The sequence below is a fragment of the Seriola dumerili genome, unplaced genomic scaffold, assembly GCF_002260705.1.
Source record: "Seriola dumerili isolate Sdu_G_001 unplaced genomic scaffold, Sdu_1.0 BDQW01000581.1, whole genome shotgun sequence".
Classification (NCBI taxonomy): domain Eukaryota; kingdom Metazoa; phylum Chordata; class Actinopteri; order Carangiformes; family Carangidae; genus Seriola; species Seriola dumerili.
Window position 1 is genome coordinate 1,993 of NW_019174836.1, and position 16,441 is coordinate 18,433.

Genomic DNA, 16,441 nt, shown 5'->3' on the forward strand with positions numbered 1-16,441 from the left:
AAAGTCATAGTATAGTAAGGCATAAAAAGTCATTGTATAGTAAGTTATAAAAAGTCATAAAAACATCATAGTATAGCAAGGCATAAAAAGTCATAGTATAGTAAGGCATAAATAGTCATAAAAACATCATAGTATAGTAAAACATAAAAAGTCACAAAAAAACGTCATAGCATAGTAAGGTATCAAAAATGTCATAAAAACATCATAGTTATAGTAAGTCATCAAAAGTTTCATAAAAAAGACATACCATATTAAGTTGTCAAAAATATCATAAAAACATCCTAGCATCATAAAGGATTAAAAATGTCATACAAATGTCATAAGGTATCAAAAATGTCATGAAAACATCATAGTATATTAAGTCACTAAATATATCATTAAGAAATCATAGTTATAGTAAGTCATAAAAAATGTACTAAAAACATCATAGTATAGTAAAAATGTCATTAAAATGTCATACTATAGTAAGTCATCAAAATTTCATAAAAACGTCATAGTATATTTAGTCATCAAAAATAACTTTAAGATATCATGGTATAATAAGGCATCAAAAATGTCATAATAACATCATAGTATAGTAAGTTATTAAAAAGATACTAAGAATGTCATAGTATAGTAAGGCATCAAAAATGTCATAAAAAAAGTCATACTATAGTAAGTCGTGATGTCCTAAAAACATCCTTGTATCATGAAGGATTAAAAATGTCATAGCATAGTAAGGTATCAAAAATGTCATAAAAACATCATAGTTAAAGTAAGTCTTCAAAGTGTCATAAAAAAAGACATACCATATTAAGTCATTAAAAATGTCATAGAATATTAAGTCAATATGTCATTAAGATATCATACTTATAGAAAGTCATTAAAAATGTACTAAAAACGTCATAGTATAGTAAAAATGTCATATGTCATTAAGATACAGTATCATAGTTATAGGAAGTCATCAAAAATGTCATAAAAACGTCATAGTAAGTATCAAAAATATAAGGTATCAAATAGTAAGGTGTCATAGGCATGGTAAGGTATCAAAAATGTCATGAAAACGTCATAGTAAGGCATCAAAAATACCATAAAAACGTCACTTCATAATAAGGCTTCAAAAATATCATGATAACGTCATAATATAGTCATTGAAAAATGTCATAAAAACCTCATAGTAAGTTATCAAAAATGTCATGAAAATGTCATACTATAGGAAGCCTTCAAAAATGTCATAAAAATATCATAGTATATTAAAGCATAAAAAAATCATAATATAGTAAGTCATACAAAGTCATAGTATAGTAAGGTATAAAAAGTGATAGTATCATTAGGTGTAAAAGTCATTGTATAGTAAGCATAAACACTTCATAGCGTAGTAAGGCATTAAAACGTCATAGTACTGTAAGGCATAAAAACGTCATAGTATAGTAAGGCATAAAAATGTCATAGTATAGTAAGGCATAAAAAAGAAGAATTGCTAATTAACCTAATGTGCATGTCTTTGGACTGTATTAGGAAGTCATAGTTCCCAGAGAGAACCCACACAGGGACAGGGAGAGTACGCAAACTCCCAAACCCATGAAGTCATAGGCATAAATTTTCTCCAAACATATTGCGCATTCGTTTGCTCAAATATTGCTAGGGGCAATTCTGTCCTCCTAAAATATTGGTAGGAACATGACCCTACTGTCCATATGCAAACCTATGCTCTTGTTTATAATGGAACATGTGGTGAACAAAGTACCTTTTAATTAATGTTCTGGTCCTTAACATCAAGCCATTCTATCTCCCTATTCCATATCTCTTCTAATGGTTTTCTCTAATGTCTTTCTTAGTAATATACTGCATAAAATAGTGTGTTTCTCACCATTTACCAATTGCAATAAACATGGAATTCATTTGAAAATGAATATCAATATATTTTCTTATATATTTAGGAAAGAAAATGCATCATATTTCAGAAAATATATTCTGGATAATTTTTTTAATGCAATATGGCACCACTTTTTTCACACTTTCTATGAATTTTCAAATCAACACTGGATCCCCTTTATTTGGATTTTTTACAATGTTCAGTATGTCAATGAAACTGTAGCTACTGTAGTTGGAGGCAACTGTACTGTATTAAAATAATTAGTAGTAGTAGTTTTCTAATGCCAAACCAAACCTCAGCTTGATATAAATTACTACTCCATCCATAAAGCATTGCCCCAATCCTGCTGTTCATTTCTGCATTTAAATTTTGTTTTACATTTGTCTTTCCTTTATTTCCAAGAGTCTGAGAGCACTGTGTATCACGAATGTGATAGAAGTGTACGTTGGTATTTATTTATCCCCGTCCGAAAAAACGATTGCAAAAGTGGGAATAGCCATACATCTACAGCTAGTGGTAAGATTTTATGTTAATTCTACAAACATACTAGAGCTTTTAAAAGCTCTTGAATTTCTGAATCTTTGTCCTTGATTATCTCTGCTAACCTTTTTAAAATAGGTGTTTCAAGACACAATGAAAAGCCGAATGTGCGAGTGGAGGGAGGAGACCCCCAATATGGCATATCACTGGAAGCAATGCGGCCCTATGATCAAAACAGGAACCAGGAACTGTACTCAAACTGGGCTGACTCTATCAGGTCATTTCCAAAGGTCACAAAAAAAAAGGTAAGGGAAAGTAAAATAAGCTCTTTGAACTTAAGAACCTTGAACATAATGTTAGATTTACTTTATGTGCATTTTAGTATATCATCCTAAAAAATTATACAACCTTTCGATCTCTCTTCAGTTTGACTCTCTCACCCCAACTCTTGTTTTCGGCAGCTGCGGCCACTGTCAGAGCTGGTGAAGGAAGTTCAGTGTGCTGGGGTAAAGAGGCTCTACCTTCGCAGAGCCATAGAGCAGTATCTTGCTGAGAGCGACCCCTGCCACTGCCGTCCCTGCAGCAACAATGGCCTGGCTTTCATGGATGGAAATGAATGCAAATGCATCTGTAAACCTGGCACAGAAGGACTGGCCTGTGAGAGGGGAACTGAAGAGGAGGGTCAGCCAGGTGGGTGGTGCATATCAGACAGATTCTTCACTACTGTAGCCAGTTTGATCTCAATGAATATGGTCTGATATGTTTAAAAGAATTATCTGACATTTTGGGAACTATATTTATTTGTCTTCTTGCCGCTGTGGACGTGTAAATTTACTTTTTCTGAGCTTGTAGTATATAATAAACTGTCTCCATGAAGTCCCTTTAAGTCACTTGTCTCACTCTTGATTGAATAATGATATGATTCTTACGATCTTATGATCTTAACCTTGTTTATTTCGTAAATCTAAGGAGTTATCCATGGTAGTTGGTCGTGCTGGTCTGCCTGGTCATTGTGCTCTGGGGGTCAAAGGTCACGAAGTCGTTCCTGCTCTAATCCCATTCCTCAGAATGGAGGACAAGCCTGTATTGGAGAACCCACTGAAACGTCTGAATGTGAAGACCAAGATCTGCAACACTTAAAGTCAGAGCGAGTTGAAATGTTATTATGCAGTATGAATTTTGTAACATCAGTGTAACAGGCATCACCAGTCATTGCAATTGAATTCAACAAGAGGAAGTTTCACACTGATTTTTGTCAATACGCAGTTATACAACATCCTGTTTTTAACAACTTTTCTTCAGAACCATGGAGCCTCAGTGCTTTGATCGAACTCTCCCAGCAAGACAGAATTGTGGAACCCCGCCTGCTCTCATCAATGGCTACATCCTGGTAAAGATGAGGCCAAACTTGAGTTTACCGTACATTGTGAAACAAACTTTTAATATGTTCATAATCACACTAAATGCAACTTTTCTGGTATTCAGTATTACCCAGAAGGCAGTACACAGTAGAGTGTAATTCATCATGTAATTTAATTACTTTTAATACACAGAAATTAAGTCATTTCGTGAACCTAATAATCTAGTCTAACCACATTTGAGACCTAACATGGAAAAACAGGCACCATTGTAGGAGATGTTTTAGTGTGGGTTCCATGGGGGATTTATATTTACAGTCAGATATTTAAAAGGATATTTTTACATAATGGAGGCTATGAAATTGAATAATTAAGGTGTCTACTTTAAAGTGAAATGAACCTGGCTCAGTGACAGGGTCACATTTGATATTTATATTTTAGTACCTTAATTTTGAATGATTTTTACACAAACATCAGAACTAATTATGATGAATTGAACCACCTTTTTACCATGTTCCAAAGGACCCTAAGGACATTTACCTTGTGGGTAGTAGGATTCAGTACACCTGCACTGAAGGTTACCATTTTGTTGGTCTCAACACCTTGGAATGCACTGTTGGTCAAACCTGGTCTTCCAGACTTGGACTGTGTGTGGGTGAGTGCCCATAACCAAAGTTTAACATTCACCACATTGAATGTAACACATAACCCTGTTAAATTCCAACTTTTGTCACAGTTTCAAGGTGCAGGATCGAGTCCCTCGCTAATGATGTCATAGCCTCTCCATTAAAGCAGGCCTATAGCATAGGGGAGACAGTCACCTTGTCCTGTCCAGAGGGTAGACAGCTACAAGGAGAAGCAACAATTATTTGTGACTCCAGTCTGAATTTTTCACCAAACCCAGCAGACGTTAAATGCAACCCAGGTAAGTGTTACCCAGGTAAAGGTTCATATAATAGACAAGGGACTGCCGAGTAACAAGATTTGAGTGCAGTATATTCATTTACACTAAGACTTTATTGTTCTATATACACTATATTTTTATTTTGCATGCATGAATATTGGTCAGTCAGCAATGTGGAACAATGATTTCTTTGTATTCCACAGTCAGCATACCACAAGAACATATTCCTACCCAATGTAAACTGTGGGAGAAGGCTTCTAGAGGAAAATGTGTTTGCAAATTGCCCTATGAGTGCGGGTATGTTTATTAAGCTTTAATTTTGACATGTGAATTTTTGCAAATTGGACTGATTTGTCAGATTTTCTTGCTGTTGTTGTCATATTTATATAAAGATAATGTTGTTTTTTTATCACCAGTTCTTCTTTGGAGTTGTGTGCCACTGCTGCTGAGGGTAGCAGAAAATCATCCCTTCTGACTGTGTGCAAAGTGCACGCACTGCAGTGTGTGGGAAAGCAATTCACGGCAGCAGAAGACAGCAACTGCAACTGGCCGCAGCGCAACACAGCAGGCTGTACCAACTGTCACATGTGGGAGACCTGTGACGGTAGGGACGTCCGAGGTTACATACAATCCATACTCATGTGCAGTATTGTGGTCATTCATTTCCTATATCTTTACACCATTCTTACAGATCAAACCAATGAGTGCCGCTGCAAGGACTCTGCACTTTGCTTGACCCCAGGATTTAATGTGTGTGTCCGTATTGGGGAGGATGCAACTGCGGCCACTCAGACCATGAGTGAGTGTGAAGCAGGATTACGTCGATGTAAAGGAGAAAAGGTGTCAGTTTTTAGTATCCAGCCCTGCACTTCCTAAGGATGCAGGATGTGGGCTGAGCTTATGACCACTAATTTTCATCTTCCTTTACACATGCATCATCAGTTATATTTTTTGACTGAATTAATTTTGTTTCAAGTATAACTACTTAAATCACTGTAATGTCACGCTATTATGCATGTATGAAACAAAATGTAACAGTATCAACACAACAAAAAAATAGTAAAGTAATAGTAAAGCTCAATTCCTTCTCATGGTTGTACTTTTTTTGTCAAATCCAGTATATTGAGAACTAGAGAATGGCCCAGAAAACATAATTATGGATGTACTATCATTATAGATTCAGCAGTGTTATAAAACACCTTAATTTCTTAAAATGTTATATACCATTTGAGTTGCATCCACAAAAGACTGCAAAAAGTAGGTCTTGGTTTTGAGGAAAATAGTTTTGTAATGTCTCTTGAGATAATGTTTGAATATATGTGTTCTGTACTAAGATGGACTATTTCAAAAGATCTCCTCTGCTTACTAAACCAGACAGCTCTCGCCAAGCAAACCCCTGCTGACAGTCTATTCCTGCCTCTGGCTCGCTGCCCTCTCACGGTGCGAGTACATGTGTGTGTGCGTGTGTGCGTGTGTGCTTGAACTTGCCTGTGAGAGTGTGTGAAGACACCAGCTACTTAATGTCTCCCCATCGCACCAAAATGCTTTGTGCGGCAGATGTGCAGTTGCACCATGTTGCACACAAAGGCTGGTGGGTGAGAGGAAGGTATGTACAGGCAGGCTGTCACTCCCAGAGTGTGGATAAAACAGAGGGAAAAAACAACATTGGTAATATGTTTGGCCACCAAAAGATGCCAAAACAGCTTCATTGCACCTTATATCACACTCTATTCAAGGGATTCACACCGCTTCTCTCTCCTTTGGTGTTTTGATGATGGTGGCGTAAGGTTGGCCCATAATCTACCAGGGGGTGTTCAGTTGGGTTGAGATCTACTGACTGAGGAGACCATAGCATACTGTATGCTTCAGACCATTTTTCATACTCATCAAACCATTCAATGACCTCTTGCGACCTGTATGGAAGTATTCAGGTTTTCCTTTTGATTTGTTACCATCTGTAGTCCTTTAAAAGCTTTAGAAATATATACAAATGATTACTAAAGTAGTTTTAACATATATAACTATATTTATATCCATCTATCTATCTTCACTACTGATTATGATGTTTGGGGTTGTGGGGGGCTTATGCCCAGCCAGGCTGAACTTTTTAATTCCCCTAACCTGTATGTGTTAATTATAATAAGTGGAGTACATTTACAATTTGGAGGTTATTGAGGATTTACAAAGGAAACCATGTCAAACGATTTCTTGCAGAGCCAAAACACCAATATGTGTCAGACAAGTTTGTCTTTTGGCAGTTTGTCTCCACCCAGTGGACTTTTTAGGAGCTTACATGTAAAAAAAAAAAAAAAATCAAAGAGACACATCGATTAGTTTCAATAACAAAAGTTTTATTAACAATGTAAAATGACCTATATCAGCTTTGACTACTGTACCTTCACCGTGCCCTAAACATTGATCACTATCATTACTAAGCAAGACCCATGCTGCCTGCCCTCTATCTGCACTGATTGCCTCAGACAGAGGGAGACCCTCCCTGCTCATACCAACCGACAGATTCTTTGCTAACCAACTCCAACTTTGAAAATAATTCAGAGAGCATTGCGTAAAGAGTATGTGTATATACAAGTCTAATGTCTCAATTTATAGATAGATATTGTGTGCAAAGAAGTTTTTCTTTTTGAGTATTGTATCATATATTCCATTTCGAAGCTGGAAAGTTAAAGTTGGGTACAGGTTCTTGGTTTATGGAAGACTAAATTAAGTACATTGAGAAGAAAAAACAGCAAGAAACAGAAAACAGAGACTGTAATACACAACAAACTTACTCTGCACAAACCTGTCATCTCAGCTTAGACTGACGAAGGTATAGCTTTGTCTTTGCAAGTGCCATCCTAAAATATTCAGATGGCGTCTATTTATAAGTTATCACATTATTTCTGACAAAAACTGACAATTATATTCCCTTTTTTTAAACATGAATCCTCACTTCATTCACTCAGGTTTGTGGAAGTGATTTAACATTGACATTATTTCAAATGACCTCTCATTCTCTTTTACATTGGACAAGCAGATATCTGACTTCATTTACCAAAACAAGGGAAAATCTGTTGCAAAATATCTTAAAATATATGTTCATGACTTTTGTTTTCATTACATTGCAGTTACAATTCTTCTTTGTATTACAAAATAAAATTATAAAATGGGCAGCCGTTAAAAAAAAGAGAAAGAGACAATTTATTTGAAAATGGCAGTAATAGATTGGTGGGAGACACAAGTGGTGAAGGACAGTGGGTAATGGTGTCTTTGTTGCGGCCTCCTACCCACGAAGGCGGGGCCCTTAGCTGGTTACCAGGCAACAGAGCCCAAAGAACCGCCTCTTCCTCTGTCGGACCAGTGGGTAGGGAGTCAGGTTCAGCAAACTGCTGTCATCTGGGCACAAGAACACACAGACACCATTGCCAAGTCAATCATTTTTGCTAGTTTTAGCTGTGAAACAGTGTTTTTTCAAGCTATTTTGACTATAAAAGATCTGTCTGTGATCTATAGGGTTGAAGTGTGTGTGGAGGATGAAGGTAAATAAAGTATTTGCCTTCTATCTTACCTTGGTTCTTCAATGGTAAAGGCATTGTCTCCCTGAGTTTACTGAGAAGGTTCTTCATCTCCCTCATATCTCTGCAATAACACAAATAAAGCCTTTTTTGTAGTTTTCCTACAGCATCTATAACATTGCACATTTTGACACACACATAAACACAAACTTAGAGACAGACAAACTACACTGTAGCATCATAAGTAAAAACTAGTTTATATATAAATTTTTTTTATAAATATAAAATGTTCCACACAATTATGAAAAACAACCACAAACGTTACATTACATTGCATTACATTACATTGTTGTCTGCTCTTGTGTCTGATTTGTGTTTATAGAATGTCCTATAAAAATAAATATTCAGAATTAGAATCAGTGTGATCTTTTCGATCCTGCAAAGTGTCATTATAATGTTACAAAAATTTAAGAACTTTCTAACACATGTGCTTTGACTGACAAAGACATGTACATTTCATCACACCATAATAAATAAACACAAACAACACACCAATTATTCACACATGAAAGGACACAACACACACTGCAATGCATTTTTTTTGTCCACTTACTTTTCTATGTTTTCTATGTCAGTGGCCACCAGCCAGCAGAGCTGAGGACAGTCAGTGGGGGAGGAAGAGGTGTCCTCCAGGATGGGGATGTCTGAGCTCTCCTCGGTCTTAGTGTCGACCCCGGGAGGGCCACAGGAATCCTTACCTAAAGCACAGAGAGAGTAGTTAATCTTGTGTCACCACAACATCCATCAAAACATAAAGAAAAGGAGGGGGAAAAAACAAAACAAGAGCTGGCCTAATACTATCCATCAGATCACATGATCATTGTAAACTTCATTAAATGTACAAAGTAGGCTACTGGTATGTATTTGCACACATATATTCAGGTTTGTTGATTAGGCTGCTTGTGGTGACATTCATCCATTTAAATTTTTGTGATTGTTTGGTTGTTTATTTTACACCAATTAAAATCAAAAAGTAAAAAACAAGGTATGCGGTGTATAAATCAGCACACGTGCATATGCTCACAACTAAACACACGCTGATACATGCACAAACTCTATAGGGAAGCTAGTTTAAAGCAATAGTTCCAATGAGGCGTCTTCATGTAATAACCTTTCCTGTGGAGCTGCAGGGAGCCCAGCAAGCAGACAGATTTGAGCATCTCGGTGATGTACATCTCCAGACAGCACTGCAGCTGGATGAAGAGCCTACAGATCTCAGGGTGGATCTCCCCATCCTCTGGCCTGAAATGACAAATAGTGGGAACACAGTGAGGTTACTGGAACTAGATGAGCTCAATGCAATGCAATGACCAACTTCCTGGATCAAGATTAAAATTACAAAATCTGGAAATGGTTCAGTTTTTAGTTAGCAGCAAACAACTTTCTATTTACTATTAACACGTTTTCTATGTGAAGGTATAGTGGAGTGATAGTGTACACAGGATAACTTCATTCAGTTGTGCTTCTTCCTGTGAATTTAGTGGCCGCTTTCACTGGGCTTCGTAACACTTTGCTGACTGAAACTGTGAGGAGGGGGTTGTAGACAAACAGAGGCCGGAAGTGTACCCAATGAAGCATTTGTTTTGGTCTGTATTTCAGAAAGATATTGTTTCTCTTCCATATGTTATGTCATACTGGAACCACTATGTTCATTATATCAATTGGAAGAAAGTCTGGATGATTCCTCATAACTACTTGATTGTAAATAAGGTGGAAGAGGTTTCTTTTCTGGCGTTGTTTGTTCACACAAAAATTCTGGAGAGCCTTCAGCGGATTTGTCATTGTCATTTATGGAAAATGTGGTGTTTTGTTTCTTTAGAAACCAAAAAAAGAATGATGAATACATTTTTATAATAAATGTATTAATCTTATTAGCAAAATGTTGTATCCATAAATGTGGATTCAGTAATAAAAAAAATTATTTAAATGTTTTTGTTGAAGATGTGGAACAATATACTGAATCAATATCTAACTCCAATAACAAAAATGCTTGCAAAACTTTGGACATATGTACCTGTTTATGTATTTTTGTATAATCCCACAATTAATTCCCCTGGCTGTTTTGTATGTTGCATGCTCTGTTGTATACTCTGACTGTTTGTTTGATTGTATACACTGAATGTATACTTTGTTCTTGCTTCTCTACAATAAATAATAATAATTTTGTTTTGGTCTGAGATGCTGGTGGTCTAGTGCGACATCTAGTGGCAGTGAGGATCGTTTACAGAACCTTTGATTGATGACATGAAGTTGTCTTGTCTAGAGCGGTTATTGTGGTTTGAGTTGTGAAAGCGTGAGTGCAGCATGTGTTTGAGGAATATGATCACTTACATGTGTAAATAAGATTGCCAGAGAATTTTCAGCATGCACATCATCTATGTCACATCATAAACAGCCAACCACAAAGGTCACTAAGATGCTTTTACTTTAAATTATCTTTCCAAACAAGAAGAATAGCTATGGTCATACTGACAGTTTTGTCCACTTGTGTTTACATGAATATGATCAATAACCTGAAAAACGACTACAAATCCTCAATAGTATTAGCTATGTAGAAGGGGTTGTAAATTCAAATATATAGAAAAAAAGTTACTACAAACTTTACTGAATGAATGAGAACTAAGCTGTGCATTAATGTTTGCATTAATTATGAGTAAATAAGAGTGATCTTCTTCTTCAAACTTGTTTCTGCTACTTTATATCGAGAGCTGATAACGTCAGCCACTGCATTACTCTTGATTATGTTATTGTACGAGCAGTGTGTTCATATTTTTAGTTTGTTTAACTGTCTGAGAATATATAAATAAAATGCACTGAGGTAGATCAAAGGTAGATTTCTTTTATTTACCCAGAGCCGATCGCTAGCTGTTATGAGACACCACAGTAGCTTCACAACCACATAAATCTGGTGTTCAAGGGGGAAACTACAGCAGGTGATATTCAGTGGGTGTGATATCGCATGGGAAAGTGACAGCAATGAAAGGTGTGAAACTTGCACCTGGTACAAATATTTCGCGCACAAATCATGCTGTTGCGCTCTCCCCTCTTCCAACAGCAAGCTTCTCCTTCCCATCCTTGTTTTGTCACAGTGCTGCCTTCTACAGTACTGTTGCTAAAGCACAGCTGTCATCAATGCTATCCTGCTTATCAGCTTTCCTCTAGCACATTGGCGAGGCCCTGCATCACTCAAACCATTCAGACACACTGGGTTTATTTGATTAAAAGGGAATGATCTGTGCTGTCTAATTCAAGCTCTGTGTCTCTAGTAGTGGAGACAGACATAGAAATGGCCTGTACAGCTTTTAGAGAGGGAGGTTTAGACTGTGTGCTTGTGATGATTATGACAGTGATGTTGATGCTGATATCAGTAGGAACTTAGAGTTCTCACTAAAGCTGCTGCACCATCTCTATTACTCTAGCAGCAGCAGCAACAGCAGCAGCAGCAGCAGCAGCAGAAAATTCAAGCACAGGGCCATAATGGATAGTACTCATTGTCTTGAAGGGACAGGTATGAGTACATCTAGTTGTGTAATTACAAGCCATATATTGGAAAGAGAGTCATGCAGAGCATAAGGGTGCTGCGCAGTAAACTGCAGTTTCTCCACAGACTTAAATAAAATGTCATTAAAGCCTTGTTATAAAAAGCAACTGAGATGCTCCTGTTCAATGGATCTTGCATGATTCATGCCTCTTCATGACAGGAAACATGCAAAAGACATATTTACTGGCTAACCATATGAATGTGTCACACACATGCAGTTCAAAGCCTCTATAGATTAAATGGAAAGATTTTGTCATGCATGTAACAGACAGTGAAGGATATGCATTCTTAAATCACTGTACAATATAGCAAGTGGATTAATTATTGAGGCAGGAAATAGGTTACAGAGCAGAGCAGAGTACAGCCTAATACATTTTAAATTCATCTTTATAAAAGTGACTAGTGAGGAAACATTAAATGATTTCACAGGTCTCCAGCAAATAGTTTAAATATGCCATTTATAATGAGGAATATGGGCTATAGCTAGAGTAAACCTGAGGCTGTTATTGTTCCAACAGTGCCAGGGCTTTGGCACGCAGCTAGCACTGCAGACATCCTCCAAATCTCTCTCACCACTGGCTTCAGTCTGTCCGATTGTTATTTAAGTAAGTTTTAGGGTGCCAAGTCAGCTGGCATCTTAGCCTCACTGAGGACCTTCAAATCCCAAGCCTCACTTTGCCCTTCCTTCAAACTGGCACCAATGTAGAGGAGATGTTGTGTTCAAAGGAGAGCACACTTGGACGTGACAAGTCAACGACATTGTTGTTTTTCCCCATATCTTTAACCAAAAACAGAAGTCTTAAACAAACCACTTGTAATCAATTTCAGCATTAAAATCTTCTCTGATTTAGCAAAACTTCCAAACTAATCACTTTGCATCGACTCTTTCATCATGGAATATTTTCCTATTGATGAAAGAAAAATCCAAGGATTCAGATTCTTCTCAGCATTCTGCACACCAAAAAACAACAACATCCACTGTTGCTGCAGTGTTGAAGTATTCTAGTATGGAAATGTTCAAATATACACAACAGCGACACAACCCACAAAATACACACACACACACACACACACAGAGCAACTCTCACAATACAAAAGTCATTGGCTCCACATTATTGATACTATTATCTCAGATATTCGTGTGCATTCCACTACCATTCCACTTTATGCATTAACGCTTTATAGGACCAGCTAATGGGAAGTGGCCAGTTAGGCCACAGTATGTTGTTGTGATTGCTTCCTGGTAAGGCTGCCCCCCCCCCCGCCCCCAAACCCCCGTACCCACCCCCACCACTCAGCAGTTTCACGCTAATGGAGCAGACACTTGGATGATTTCTTTGAAGTGTAGAGGAGCGGGCTTAAGTTTACATGTGCCTAAAACGGGGATGCTTATGCAAATCATGCAGAGATGTACTTTGGTAAAATTAGCTCCTTTACAACTTCAGGCGCAGCAGTGTTGCAGAGCGGCCCCAGCTGGTGCGGTTTTACACTTTCAGCACCATGGACAGCGTCTGTGCCAACTCACCCCGATATCAAGGAGAGACTGTGGTGTGCCGCTCTCGCCATTTCGCAGCCTTTAGTTCGGGTCTTCAGCATTTCGGCCCGTAAGGAAGGGCAGTCGACAGTGATTTCGCCGATGGAGATGACCAGCTCACGGTACAAAGCCACAAGTGTATTGAATTCTTGGACGATCTGTATTACAATGAGATGATAAAATCACAGAAAAAGAAGTTATTCCCCAAATAACCTAGTCATGTAAACACCATGCACATATATATATATATATATAATAAAACAACTTTTTCTTGAATATGGTTTACTTATTTGGTCATTGCAGTGGAATAGCCGTTATACTGACTTGTCAGCCAAGAAGGAAATGCTGAGCATCACTATATCCACCATTACTATTCTTTTCTTTCTTTCTTTCTTTCTTTTTTCCCAACACTAGGGACAAATAATCTGTTTGCGCAACTGCATTGAGGTATGTCTTCAGTAGAAGTAGTATTTCAAAAATTGCAACCTTGCACATATGCGGTCACAAAAGCCCATTGATGTCTGCGAGAAACGTGTGATTAAGCAAAAACGTGAAGCATTGCCATTAAATCGCTAGCCCGCAAAGTCGGAGTGCATGGTGAATGAATTGATTTATTATTGGCGCGGAGGTGGGGGGTCGGTGGGATCCCATTATGCTAACTTTGGTTGTTTGCACAGCCTCAGATCTTGAGATCTGGGCACAAATATTTCGTTCATTTTGTGCAATTTCTGCATAGCATCCTGCTATACCTACTCCTGAATACGAACAGCGAGTCTCCATGACGTTCACTGATGTATGAAAGGACATATGATCATTCCTGCCAGCATCTGTCAAAACACAGGACATCTGTGCCATGATCACGAATACCCCCCCACCACCCCCTTCCCCCCGTAGATAATCTTGTAATTCAAGCAATTTTGAAATCTTGCCCAAATCACCAGCAGCTTTCCACACTCCACATGCAAATCACACAGACAATCTGCAAACCGAGATGATCTGTTTGGCTTCACTGTCGACAAAGCAATGCAAATGCATATAGCTATTTTTAGGCTCCCACACCGAGTTACAATCTTTTTTTTTTTTTGCAGCTATTAACAGCTGTCGGCTGTGCATCCTGCATCCACGGGATAGCCGAGTGTCCTAGAACAAAGAAAGGTTGGGATAATAACATAACACTCCTTATCAGAGGCAACATGCAGGTATTGACGTGTCGCAAACCTACCATTCTGCAGTCGGCCACGGCGCGCTGGGCTTTGCGGGTACTCTCGGTGCTCTCCCTCCTTTGTGGGTCTCGATAAGGAGGCTTGCCGATCTGGAAGATGTTCCCGGCGGATCTGGGGCGGTTTTTGCGCCCATTCGATGCAGAACTCATGCATACACATCCACTAATAAAACAGCCCTAATACAGAACGGTTTGGTCTTATTCCCTCCCCCCCTAAACTCCACCACTTTCTCTCTTTATGCCTTACAACCCTGCACCTTACTGTTCACCTTATTCTCTACTCCGTTTACGCTCAATTCACCTTTGCCAACTACTGGCTGGGTTGAACCTCGATTATTGTTATTGCTCTGTTCACCTCTCCTCTCTACTGTGGGAGAGGGAGCGAATAATTTCCCAGACGAGCCTCAGAGCGCAAGAGAAGTACCGGATGAGCGCCTGCGACTCCTCTCCGCATTGCCTTGACTGCGACGGGGCGCAAGTCACCTTCACTCCAGCAGCACACGGTGCACAGTGAAGACTTCACACCCAACCCGGAGTCCAGCTAGCTGAGGTGTCTTCTCTGACGCACCGATGTCGGAAGGAGACGATGGCATTCACGGATATTTTCCAAATGCAACCATTTTTTATGATTGCGCGTTTCCATTAAGCACAAATAAGACGGGCGATAACGATCTTTTCTTATAGCAGCACAACCTCCTTACAGAGACGAAACAACGCTGCCAACGTCCCCGCTGACGATTTCACAGCGCGCAGCCGACACTTTAAGTCTCTGTGCCGTAGCTGAACGTTCAAAAAAAAAAAAAAAAAAAAAAAAAAAAAAAAAAACTTAACTCCCGGTGTCGCGGTCTCAATTCCAGCTTGTGTTTCTTCGAGTGTTTCCAGCTGGTCGTGCGGGCCTGTCTCTAACCTTGGAGAGGCAGAAGAAGACGAGCAGTTGCTACAGGCCTGACGTGGCTCTGTGGCTGGAAACACTGCGCATCCAAAGGACAGAATACTAATAGGGCCCATCAAGTCAGACCCCCGCCCTGAGCTGTGTATGAGCTCCTAAACGTCTGAAATTCGGGCTATTGACCACTTTGTCTCCACCCAGTAAAGAAGTACAATAAAATTAATTTAACTTAAGCGTTGAATACCACAGTTCAAATTGACCCAATTGGAACCGTCAACTATGGTATATTTATAATACTTATATGCAAGAGGGGGTATTTTCCTTTCCTTGCTTCTCGCAAGCACAGGGAGGAAAATTGTGGTAGATATTCTGTATACATTAAGAGTCCATTTCTGTGTATGAGTGCTCTTTTAAAATCTGCATTACTATTTCATTGTGAACTCAAAGGAATGCTTTAAAAATCCATCTATGTATGTGTTGTAGACATGCATATTACATATAACACACAGAGAGACACACAGCACAGAGTGGTACAGGAAAGTCAGAAAATTACAGTGTTATTTTATATGATCATGTCTCTGACTTTGGAGTTGATCTCTTAGGAGCTATGGCACTGTAACCAAACTCCTAGTTTCTTAGAAAAGCCAGTCAATTCTTCTTAAATGGCTTAAAGTCCAATATTTTCATTCCATTTTCATAAATAAACACAATAAACCTTGGCCAAGAGTTAAATGCTACTGCCTTACTGACTTGCCTACCTAAAGTACAAACTCTGGGGCATTGTACATCTCATCATTGAAACTCCAGCAAAGGCCAGAGTCCAGTCCTTATCCAGAGCCTGTCCTTTCCATATAGTAAATCCAAATAGTATATTAGGAGTGCTTTATGTCCTGCACAAGCTCTGCACTATAGCTCTGGGTGCTTTCCAACCACAGGGGAGATATTGTATGTCCCAGGTGCCAGTTTAATAGGCAGAGGTCATTCCACCATGGGCAACATATCTAACTCGTTAGCTCACATGACTACACACACAGCAACACATTATATACCACATTTGAACACAGGAAAGAACTGTTAATAATAAAA

The 16,441-nt window shown here is 38.6% G+C and overlaps 2 protein-coding genes across 2 annotated transcripts; one reads left to right on the plus strand and one right to left on the minus strand.

The window, feature by feature from the left end:
* Window positions 1–2,257: 2,257 nt before the first annotated feature.
* Window positions 2,258–5,783, plus strand: LOC111236152 (complement component C7-like; the record flags this gene model as incomplete). Its single annotated transcript, XM_022764794.1, has 10 exons — window positions 2,258–2,371; window positions 2,474–2,640; window positions 2,797–3,025; window positions 3,305–3,476; window positions 3,638–3,725; window positions 4,216–4,348; window positions 4,430–4,618; window positions 4,801–4,894; window positions 5,014–5,201; window positions 5,289–5,783. Coding segments are annotated over 10 exons (1,559 nt in total), but the record flags the coding sequence as incomplete, so codon positions are not given.
* Window positions 5,784–6,974: 1,191 nt separating this feature from the next.
* rgs7bp (regulator of G protein signaling 7 binding protein) lies at window positions 6,975–15,203 on the minus strand. Its single transcript, XM_022764803.1, has 6 exons — window positions 14,467–15,203; window positions 13,236–13,402; window positions 9,281–9,411; window positions 8,723–8,867; window positions 8,163–8,233; window positions 6,975–7,990 (listed from the first exon to the last, which is right to left on the minus strand). The coding sequence occupies exons 1-6, from the start codon at window positions 14,614–14,616 to the stop codon at window positions 7,899–7,901; spliced, it is 756 nt and encodes a 251-aa protein (XP_022620524.1). The 5' UTR covers window positions 14,617–15,203; the 3' UTR covers window positions 6,975–7,898.
* Window positions 15,204–16,441: the final 1,238 nt, after the last annotated feature.

Bases quoted from the DNA above. Each gene is read 5' to 3' on its own strand.
- rgs7bp (XM_022764803.1), bottom strand. From the start codon at position 14,616: ATGAGTTCTGCATCGAATGGGCGCAAAAACCGCCCCAGATCCGCCGGG. The intron at 9,412-13,235 runs GTGAGTTGGCAC...TTGTCATTTCAG, and splicing joins AGTCTCTCCTTGATATCGGG to GCCAGAGGATGGGGAGATCC. The intron at 7,991-8,162 runs GTAAGATAGAAG...TCTTGTGCCCAG, and splicing joins TTTACCATTGAAGAACCAAG to ATGACAGCAGTTTGCTGAAC.